General features: G+C 46.5%; 1 protein-coding gene across 1 annotated transcript; it reads left to right on the top strand.

Annotated features, from left to right (window-relative positions):
• The first annotated feature begins 4,350 nt into the window (after positions 1–4,350).
• LOC142760571 (uncharacterized) lies at positions 4,351–11,159 on the top strand. Its single transcript, XM_075863760.1, has 6 exons — positions 4,351–4,584; positions 4,789–4,942; positions 5,058–5,183; positions 7,963–8,035; positions 10,480–10,588; positions 11,059–11,159. The coding sequence occupies exons 1-6, from the start codon at positions 4,401–4,403 to the stop codon at positions 11,157–11,159; spliced, it is 747 nt and encodes a 248-aa protein (XP_075719875.1). The 5' UTR covers positions 4,351–4,400.
• Positions 11,160–11,527: the final 368 nt, after the last annotated feature.

Here is an 11,527-nt window from a genome sequence, read left to right as displayed (position 1 = left end):
CTATCTGACATTTATGACATATTCCGTGGATATGTCATAAAAGTCCTTCGCTTTAACTTACACAAGGAGGTATGGACTTTAGGCAAAAGTCAGGTCAAACACAGGGAATCACAGGGAACAACATGAAAATGCAAGGAAACACCACCTTGACTGAGAATCAAGCAAGGAATTCCTGAAACAGTTCCACTTTAAGGTCCACAGCCACTGATGTCATCCCCTGCATACCCCCTCAGGTCTGCGGCTCTGCCGCGTATAGTGCTCTGTGTGAGCCGATAAGTGTCCCACCATGCAAACAGGGTGCCACTGCAGGTCAGGTGCCATCCTTAGCTTTCCCCCAGGACAGATCGAGTTCCACAGAAGGGGAGTATTGTGTGTGCGCCGGACTGCGATCCCCAACAGCAAAATAAAATCAGCGCTCCAATCTGGGTCTGAGTGGGGGTCCCAGGTCTGAGGGGCGGGGTCCCAAGGGCAAATATAGCATGTGGACAAGGGTTTTCATCAGGAGACAAACTCTATTAATACTGAGTTATTGTTTGAGATATGTTTTAGATGCAATTATACTTTAATTCTACAGGCTAAAACCAGGGGCGTAATTAGGAAAGACTGGGCCCCATATCAAACTTTTGACTGGGCCCCCCTCCCCTAGGTGCCACACACAGCCTCCCTCTTAGATAGTGCCTGTAGATTGTGCTATACAGCCCCCCTGTAGAGAGTGCCATACAGCCCCCCTGTAGAGAGTGCTATACAGCCCCCTGTAGAGAGTGCAATACAGCCCCCTGTAGAGAGTGCCATACAGCCCCCCTGTAGAGAGTGCTATACAGTCCCCCTGTAGACAGTGTCACACCCCACTTGTAGATAGCGCCCCCAACTCCCCTGTAGATAGCACCATAAAGCCCCCTCTAAATAGCACTATACAGCCCCCTGTAGATAGCGCCATACAACCCCCTATAGATAGCGCCATACAGCCCCTCTGTAGATAGCACCATACAGCCCCCTGTAGATAACGTTATACAGCCCCCTGTAGATAGCACCACACAGCCCCCCTGTAGATAGCGCCATACAGCCCCCTGTAGATATCGCCATACAACCCCCCTGTAGATAGCGCCATACAGCCTCCCTGTAGATAAAATCATACAACCGCCCTGTAGATATCGCCATACAGCGACCCCCTCAAGTATGTAGTGCCATATAGCAACCCCCCTCCTTTAGATAGTGCTATATAGCGATCCCCAAACAACCAAACAAGAAAACTTCATACTCACCTAGTCCCTGTTCCAGCGATGAATGGAGTGAATCAACTCTCCCTGCTCTGCCATAGCGTTCAATAGTATCTGCATCCTAAGGGCACAGATACTATTGAATACGGCATCGCCATAGACGCTGCTAGCGGTGCCACCCGGTGGTGGGGGCCCGTCACGGCGGGCCCCGTAGCAGCGCTGTGGCTGTTACAGCTGTAGTTACACCACTGGCTAAAACCCCAAGAAGGGATTTTCCGGTTTAGAAAACCCATTTTTAAATACCCTATTAGGGAACTCTGTGTAAATACAAGGGGTTCAGGCGTTCAGGACTCTCATCTAATAGAAGAGGCATAGCTATAGGGGGTGAAGAGATAGCAGTCGCACCCGGGTCCTGGATTCTGAGGGGGCCCAAATGCCCCTCAACCGCATAAGAAGACACCAGTATTATAAATGTTATATGGTAGGTGGGGGCCGTGTTATAGATTTTGCATTGGGGCCTAGGAGCTTCAAGCTACACCTCTGTTTATTAGCTAGATTGTCACTCGCTCTATGTGTTACATGTACAGCTCATTGAATTGAATGTGAAATGTGTAGTTCTTCATTTCGCCTGTGGTGGCGCTGCAGGGGAATTGCACACTTGCCGTGTTTCTCAACAGATTACAGTTGATCTCTAAGATCTCGCAGCAGTGGGACACCTAGTGTTCAGTTAATCGTTGGGGATTACGGTCCTAGAGGAGATCAGCAGAGAACTTTATGTCCACCTTTAAAAAGGACATAGCAAAAATATGCTAATTCAATAATTGCTTCGTCAGACTGTAGTTATTTTTTATCAATGTCAGGTGTTTACTTTGTATCTCCTATAAAGTTCTTAGACAAGAAATAATTTTTGGCTGTAGCATAATTCAAAATATGCCTGCTTTGGAAATCTGTCGATGAATTGCAAAATAAAAAAAAATTAGACAGCTGTTCTCTGAAAGCTGACAGTGTCAGAAGTTAACAGGATTCTGCCCTCGTCTCGAAACTTAAGCCGCAGATCGGAAGGTGTTTATATGATATCACACTTTGAGTGACAACTGCCAATAGTAGAGAGATGAAGGTGAGATGGGTATAGATTTTTTCTTTTTTGTATGACTGTACATTGCTGTTTCTCCTACAACACGAGTTGTCATTTCTGTAAAAAAAATAAAAATATAAAAGACGTTCCTACTAAGGCAAAAAAGTTTGGGACGAGAAGTAACCATATGGTTTTTTTTTCACTGTTTCACTCATGTTTTATTTTTGACGGTCCTTGAGCCAATTCTCAATCCAATTACAAACTATACTTTCTAAACCTATAGTCCTTCATTTACCCATTAGACGTCTATGAGGGACAGTGTCAAATGCCTTTGCAAACTGTAAAGAACCCTTTCCTATATTAATCTCTAAATCGTCTTTCCTCCACACGCTAAGAATGTCCCTTGGTCCAGTTTATGAAATGAAAAAAATCATGTGCTAGTTCTTTATATTGACCTCATATATATTTATACGTTAATACGATCACCTCTACTCTATTCACACGACAGGGTCCGATAAAAACGGCTGTTTTGCATCCATTTTCCATCCGGTCTAAATGGATGAATTTCATTTGTAAATGTTTTGCCACACACTTCCCTCTGTAGATACTGCCACAGCCCCCCTGTAGGTAGTGCCACTCAGCCCCCCTGTAGGTAGTGCCACACAGCCCCCTGTAGGTAGTGCCACACAGCCCCCTGTAGGTAATGCCACACAGCCCCCTGTAGGTAATGCCACACAGCCCCCCTGTAGGTAATGCCACACAGCCCCCCTGTAGGTAATGCCACACAGCCCCCCTGTAGGTAATGCCACACAGCCCCCCTGTAGGTAATGCCACACAGCCCCCCTGTAGGTAATGCCACACAGCCCCTTGTAGGTAATGCCACACAGCCCCCTGTAGGTAATGCCACACAGCCCCCTGTAGGTAGTGCCACACAGCCCCCCTGTAGGTAGTGCCACACAGCACCCCTGTAGGTAGTGCCACACAGCCCCCTGTAGGTAATGCCACACAGCCCCCCTGTAGGTAATGCCACACAGCCCCCTGTAGGTAATGCCACACAGCCCCCTGTAGGTAATGCGACACAGCCCCCTGTAGGTAATGCCACACAGCCTCCCTGTAGGTAGTGCTACAGAGCCCCCTTTTACATAGCACCCCCCATGGATGGCACTACCCTACCTTCCTGTAGATAGCACCACTGTAGGGGACCGTTCCGGAAGAAGTTTGACTTCAATGTCCATATATGGAGAGTGAAGTCAGGTACTTCTCCTGGAGCGGAATCCCCGGCCACAGCTTCGGCAACGCTGTGGTCGGGGATTGGGGATTCCACTCCTACAGGGAGCCAAAAAATACACTCCTACTCACCTGCACTTCGCACTGTGAGAAGGAGAAGAGAGCGAACAAGCGGCAGAAAGCGCGGCCGTCACTCGGATCACATCCGAGTGACAGCCGTGCTTTACATGGTCCCATGGACTTCTATGGGAGTCATGCGGCCGGGAGAACGACCGAAAATAGGGCATGCTCCACTTTTTGACGGCCCGGTTTACCGGGCTGTCAAAACATCGGCCGTGTTAATAGCCCCATTTGGGGTCTATTGTTCCTACTGCGGCCGTGTGACGTGCATTCAAAAAGCGGCCGGGAATTCCTGTCATGTGAATTGGGCCTAAGGCATCTTTTTTCCAAACTGAATAGTCCGATGATTCTTTCCTCTAAGGCCTCATTTACACGAGCGTATTATACGCGCGTGCGACGCGCGTGCTTTTCACGCGTGTCGTACGCACCTATAATAGTCTATGAGGCTGTTTAGACGATGCGTGAATTTTGCGCAGTGCGCGTGCGTTGCGTAAAACTCACGACATGTTCTAAAATCGTGCGTTTTTCGCGCATCACGCACCCATTGAAGTCAATGGGTGCGTGAAAACAACGCATGACACACGGACGCTCCTGCGTTGCATGCGCGAAAATCACGCATCACTTGTTATGTCCATGAAAAACAGTCTATAAAGCTGGACAAAGCAAACAAAAACCAGGAAGTGCTTGAGTTTCCACTGCGAGTGGGCAGGGCTAGTGACAGGAGACTGTGAAGGTATCTTCCACTGTCAACATCTGCTGCCATGCCGCGTGGGATGGACGTGGAGCGCCTCCTCGTCCTGGTCCAGGGACATCCCGAAATTTGGGACACTCGCTCGGAGGCGTACCACAACCGGACGGCCAAGGAGGACGCCTGGGAGGAGGTGGCAAAGGAGCTGTTTGGCCAGGAGTGGGAGAGTGGCCGAACCCGTGACCGCAGTCGGTTGGGTGAGTACCAGGCATTTTCTGGCAAAGCATGACATCCCTTTTTAAGAACTGGGGCCCTGTATGTGTCTTCTGCGCATTTTCACGAGAAACTTTTGTGGAGCAGGCGCATCACCGTGTACCACGTAATTGGCAGTGCAGGGCCCTTAATTTAAAGTGAGAGGTCATAGGTCTGATGGCATGATATCTGTTTTTTAACTCCAACAGTCCAAGAGATCAAAACACGGTGGCGGAGCTGCCGTGACCAATTCCGGCGTGAAATGGGTGAAAGGGGACGCAGCGGGGATGGCGCATCTCGCAAGCGACCGTATATGTATACCCAACAGCTGATGTTCTTGAAGGACATCATGGAGATGCGCACGTAAGAGTTTCTGCCATTGCATGTGTCTAATGTGTGTTCGCCCATGTCCTGTTTGCCATCGTGTTGTTGTAGGCATTGTTATATATTCTGTTCTAACGTAATTTCCTCTTTCTAGAACCACAGACAATTTGGAGGATACCGCAGAAGAGACAGACGTGGGCGAGTCTCGTCCGGAACCTCCTGCTGCCCCTGTCCTGCCCCCTAGCCCAGAGCCGACACCCCTGGAGCCCGCCCCTGGCCAGTCCGCACGGGCCGTCGCCTCTCCGGCAGAGGAGCGCCCCGTGCGTGCCTGCACTCGCCGGGCCCGTGCTCAACAGGCCTCCGCAGCGGGGCAAGTAGATGCCCGGGTCCTGGACTATCTACGGCGAGCCGCTGATGAGGACGGGAACGACGCCTTTGGCCGAAGCATCGTTCCCCTCCTCCGGCTGGTCCCCATGGACCGTATGGGCCGTCTGCAAGCGTCGATCGTGACGTTGATCGACGCTTCCAGACCGCCCCACAATCCGCACGTGTGCTTCACGGCCATTGAACAGTGGCGCAGTACAGCCATGCCAGCCACCACGCCCCAGGTGCCGGGCCCATTCCACCCAGGCCCCCAGATGCAACGCCCGCATCCGTATATGCGCCCTATGGCTCCCCACTTCCCTGGCCCAACATACCCCGGACAACATCAGCACCACTATGCTGCCGAGGAACAACCTACACAGCTCCAGGTCCAGCATAGTGGTGCTGAAATGCAGGCCTATTCGTCCCCGGGCCACCAGTACCAACACCTTTAAGTGTGTTGGAGGCCAGAATTTGTGACGCCACACTATTTTTGGGTGCAGGGATGCCAACTCGCCGTCCTGTTTTTGTGTTGGATCGATATTATACACCATGTTGGTGTTTTTTGTTTGATGAAACATTTTTGGGCTTTTGCAAAACCCTGTATTAAAAACTTTAATGTTGAATGGTTATATTTCGTGTTGTTTTTCATTGATAGCCCTCCACACAATGTTTGGCCCACATTTCCTTGGCCTATACCCTCGCACACCTCTGGGATTTGGGTCCAATGCATACACACGTGATATGAGGTTTTAGTTAATCACTCAGGGTTTGATATGGTTTGCAAGAGGTGCGGACGTTTAGGTGCTGTCATGGGCCCCGAGGCAAACTATGTACACTAGCAATTGGCCTTTCCAAACTTTCGCCCACACAACATTCTATCTCCAGAAAGAAGGTTGCCAACTTTATAAAGTCCTGCTCAAACCCCGACAGATGTAAGGTCGCAGCCCGCGTCAAGACTCCTCTTGTTTTGCAAGTCCCTAACCCAACAACAACCACGAAAAAATAAAAACCCCAGCCCACATGTGACGTGTGTAGGTAAGCCGACAAACAACAGAGAACCCTTCAAAGGTCATCACGCACCCACGGTGCGGCTCCAGATCGACATTCCAAATATGCCGCCAAAGTATCCCTCATGCGAGGGCAGGATGAGAGAGATCGGGCGAGAGGAATAACCGGGACACTGAGGCTGCTGCCTGCATCTGTAAGTATATTTGCTGCATCAAAGGTAGCATCATTAATGCAGCAGAAGTTATGCAGACCGACACACAATTCTATAACACGTGTCACATTCTGCATGGACAATTGCATTGTCGTCCCAAAGACACGCCACCTGCGCGACATAATGGCAAAGCCACATTCCACACATCGACGAGCTCGGCAGAGGCGGAGATTAAGGTGCTAAACCTGTTTCTCCCAGCAAGCAGGGGTTGGGCCAGCTGGCCTATTTGTAGGCTGGCCTGGCATGAATCTCCTCTGCGTTTTTGACGCGCGTTGCAAACGCTAGTCATGCGCGCGTTTAAAACGCAACAACGCTGCGTATACGCAGGCAAAACGCAATGCCAACGCGCGCAAAACGCAGCGTTTTTTGCGCGCGCAAAACGCACACGCTCGTGTAAACGAGGCCTAATTGTGAGAGAGACCTCCCATAATTTTAATAATGTAGTTGCCCGCTTTTGAAGCCTCTCCAGCTCTCCTATATCCTTCTTACAATGTGGAGTCCAAAACTGAATCCCATATTCGAGGTGTGGTCTTACAAGGGATATATCGAGCAGCGGTGCTTGCATATGTGGCATCACCTGAATCTGTAACGTACGCATTCATTATAAAGGAGTATTCCAGTTTCAGGAAATAAATGTTATTCTTTGTATAATGAAACATTATACCATTTTCTAATATGCTCTCTGTATTCATTTCTTACAGCATTTAAGATCTTTGCTTGCTGTCATTCAATTGTTTACTAGTCCTGCCCTGGTCATGTGATGGACACACAGCTACTCTGCTCGTTAGAAAACTATGATACACATACTGTAACGAACCATGCACCTATATGTCCATTACAGGACCAGGACAGATTTTAATCCACTGGGGAAAAAAAAAAAAAAAAAATTGAATGACAGCAAGCAGAGATCTTGAAAATGGTAAAAATTGATTTCTACAAGAAAATTGTATAACTTCCCATTATACAAACAATATGATTTATTTCCTGAAACCGGAATACCCCTTTACAATGAATGTGTACATTACAGATTCAGATGATGTCACATATACAGGCACTGTTTGCTTGCTGGATAAGAAAAATGTCTACAGCTGCATTCAATACAAGCAATTAAACAGCAAATTATAAGCGACCAATCTGTAGAAATCAGCGATGACATAAAAGCTCATATTTTAAGATTAATTTATCTAAATGCGGTCGGCAGCCGCTCCACTACACATTTATTTATCTCCGCTTTGTAAGACGTGCGGCACTAGGGTCTGTGCTAAAATCTAAATGATATCACTTCAGATGATTCCCTTTTAATTACGTGATTCATACGGCGAAATCAGGCGGCGCGGTTAACTTTTTTTTTGTTGTTTTTGTAAACGGCCTTTTAAATTTTAATACAGGGAGAACGTAAAAATGCTTATCTCCAATGTAGAATTTTTTCTTTGAGAAGACCAAAAATACGTGAAAACATTTCTTATCTCCAAAGGGCCACCTTTTCCCAGGTCATTAGTGTTTTAAGAAATGTAGTCATACGAAGACTTCAATTTGCGGTTGAAACTGTGAGTATTTCATCATAGACATCTCTAGGCAGACTGCGCAGAATGATTCAGTTAACAGAATGTATAGGAAATGTTTTTGTTTTTTTTGTTTTTAGATGCTTTTGTATTAAAATGGATCTGTCTGCTCTCCTGACGCGTCTATTTTAGTAAATAATTGTATTCCCCATGAAATAACAATCCTAGGGCATCTTTTGCTAAAACTGTGTTGTGCTGTTCCTCCGTTATTCTGCCTGGAAATGTATAAATAAATTGACCACTGGGTGTTACCATTCCCCTTGACAATAAGGTGTGTCCTTACATAGTCTAAATTTGTTAGCACTGAATGGACAGTGTTAGACCTTTGTAGGGACTTACTTTATTGACAAGGGGAATGGTAACATCCAGTTGTCAATATATTTATACATTCCCCGGAGGAATAACAGAGGGACGTCACAACGCAGTTTTCTTAGAAAATGTACTCCAAAATGAGTATTTAAGGTGATTGCAAGTATTTACTCAAACAGAGAGCAGATATATTCTTTTTAATACAGCATTGGATTATTCGTCAGCATTAGAATTGTATGGATACAGATTCCTTGCCCTCGGTGGAGAATACATCACAATCACAATGAACTCTCTGAGACAAATATGAAAAGTTATGTTGCAAAACTTAGCACAAACACAAGAAAATCAGTGAAACTCCATGTGACTTGAAAAGCCATTGGAAAAGTCAAGATAAAGATGGCTACATGTAATGTCCGTGGCTGCGGGCTGTCAGCTCCGGTCCGCTCCTGACAGCCGCAGCCAGGAGTCGGCAAGCGCTGGCCCCAGCCTCCTCCTCAGGAGACGCCAGCGCTCACGTCCACTCACCTCAGCCGGATCCCGTAGGGTGCGCGCGCACACTCGTGCCTGCTCTTAAAGGGGCAACGCACGCACCGGACCTTGTGAAGAACTTTGACCCGTGAGTACCCTGGACTATAAGATGGGTCGAGACCCCTGCTTCGATGCCTGAGCGTTGTTGTTGTTCCCTAGTTTGTCTATGTGATGGCCTCCTAGTGTGTCACCTGTTCCAGTTCCTGTACCTGTTCCAGTTCCTGTTCCTGTCCATACCACCCTGGTCGAGCATTGTGCTGTGCCAAAGTCGTGTCGTGCTGTATCCATGTCTGACCTGCTTCACCTCGCCTGACGTCTACCTGCTGCCTAGTGCTAGCCGAGCCTGCCCTGCTGCTGTCTGAGCTGCCACAGGTACCCTATACAAACTATAGACATTCACCTGCGCCCTGTTGGCCAGCTGCCTTACCGCCAAGGTGGTACGGCTGAGTAAGTCCACAGACCCTTCGTGACAGTACATCTCTAGATTGTGTCCTGGTCAGATGAAGCCGAAGCCGATGCCAAGGTATTTAGATAGAGGGCTAGGGAATTTAGCTGAATCTTTGCCCCGGGTAAAGGAAACCCTAAATATGCTTCTGGCCACTGCTATGGCTTCGAGTGGGTAGGAACTCTTTTTATCCTTCTCAGGCTTATAAATCGTTAACATATTCCATAGCGCTGTACAGAGATTTTCGTCACTCACATCAGTCCCTGTCCTCCTTTTCTGAATTCCCTATTACAAACATGTTAGGGCCTGTTAGTATATTTTTGGATTGTGGGAGTAAACCAGAGAATCCAGAGAAATACAAGCAAGCAGAGGGAGAACTTAGTAGCTCCTTGCAGATGTTGCTCTTGGTTGGATTTGAACCCAGAACCACAGTGCAGTAAAGCAACTCTGCTTTTCAGCACTTATCTGTTTCTCTACTAAATGTTATTCCATATAACATAGTTACATAGTAAGGTTGAAAAAAGTCATATGTCTATCTAGTTCAACTTTTACGCGCTGGGTACTGAAGATCAAGTGTTGCCAATTGTCAAAATCAGAATAGATCCCTGGATCCATCACCCATCTGTACCTATTTCTAGAAGGAGATTTGGGGCCTTGTTAAATGAATTAACTATCACTGTATCTTAAAGTGTAACTAAATTTTGAATAAACTTTTGACATGTCATCATAGGGACATGTCAGCAGTTTTGATAGGTGGGTGGTTCGAGCACTGGGACACCTACAGATAGCTAAAATGAAGCAACAGGAGCACTCAGGTGAGCGCTGTGCCACTTGTTTCTGATCAGATCTCACATCAGCACTTCTGCAACTTCATTTAAGCATTCGGTGGGGGTCTCAGTGCTCAGACCCTTCACCGATCAAAACTTGACATGTCAAAAGTTTTTTAAAAACGTAGTTATCCTTTAAGGGGGAGGAGTCTCATAGTCTCACTGCTTTTACAGTAAAGAATCCCTTCTTTTCTTTAGACATAGTAGATGTTCCCTTATCATGGTTTCTGGCCTAATTCTGAAAAGATCATTATGCACATATCTCGATTGGCCTGTATTTTTTTTTCTTTTACGTTGACCTAATTGTTTTGTGAACCCAGAGCTTGGGAAAGGAAATTTGGGCCTTAACCACCCTCTTTCTATCCGGTCTTGGAAATGCAGCACCATGTGATGCCTTGGCAGACTCTTCAGTCTCGCTGGTTATGGTGGGTGAGTAGGGTGTGGTGGTGAGTATAGTCAACCGGCATACGGTAACTTTTTGAAGGGGGTGCACAGTAAACAGCGGATATTACAGCCTTATACACAGTTCGGATTATTATAAAACTGTAAATCCACTCATATAAATCCACTCCCTTATCTATTAAGTCGGCAGTACCGTATATTTAACTCTTCGTTCCTACTATCACGCACTGTATGATCATTTATGAACGCGTTACCTCAAAGGCCATCTTGGTATCCACAAATCCCCCCTTTACGACCCCCTCTTGTGTTATAGAACTTAATGTACATGAATAAATTTGTGCTCTTTTTTAACATAATGTGCTTGGCTTAACATTTGTCTATAAAGTTCTATCCGTGTTTATCTATTTTATACTTCCCAAACTACAATTTTTTAAAACGACACCTGCAGATTTTTATCTTTGGGTTTTATCATCTCAAACCCCCTTTTGTATCAGCAGTTTTCCATTCTCCCATGAAATGTGATGAGATCTCCAAGTGGCTGAGGACATATGATCTGTCTCGGGATGGTCTATTGCTTATGGCAGGGATGGGCATTTAAAATGAATGTTATTCTGGCCTCTTTCTCATCAATTCCCTTTCCAGATGCTCTACATATTTTACAGCAGAATTAAAAAGTGGCCTTTGTAGAATATCATAAAAATGTTCTGGCTCCCAGTATCATAAGCGCTTGATGATAATGTTCTTCTATTCAGTCCATCGAAAACAGAATATATGCAAGATGCTCGGATCTACGGCAAAACCAAGTAAATTGCATTACTAAATAAAGATTAGTAACCATTGAGGTAAAACTAAAAACAGAAACATTACATTATCATAGATGTAGTTATACCTCATAAAACTATAGGTCCAGAACCTTTGGTACCTTAAAGGGAACCTGTCACATTAAAAATGCAGACCGATCTGTAG

Source organism: Rhinoderma darwinii, chromosome 4 (genome assembly GCF_050947455.1).
Source record: "Rhinoderma darwinii isolate aRhiDar2 chromosome 4, aRhiDar2.hap1, whole genome shotgun sequence".
NCBI classification, from domain to species: domain Eukaryota; kingdom Metazoa; phylum Chordata; class Amphibia; order Anura; family Rhinodermatidae; genus Rhinoderma; species Rhinoderma darwinii.
The sequence above is the reverse complement of the archived record's forward strand: the minus strand, read 5'-3'. Positions and strand labels throughout refer to the sequence as shown.

Excerpts from the sequence above, each read along its gene's own strand:
- LOC142760571 (XM_075863760.1), top strand. The coding sequence starts at position 4,401 with ATGCCGCGTGGGATGGACGTGGAGCGCCTCCTCGTCCTGGTCCAGGGA. Across the intron at positions 4,943-5,057 it reads GACATCATGGAGATGCGCAC|AACCACAGACAATTTGGAGG; the intron begins GTAAGAGTTTCT and ends TCCTCTTTCTAG. Across the intron at positions 10,589-11,058 it reads AGTCTCGCTGGTTATGGTGG|TTTTCCATTCTCCCATGAAA; the intron begins GTGAGTAGGGTG and ends TTGTATCAGCAG.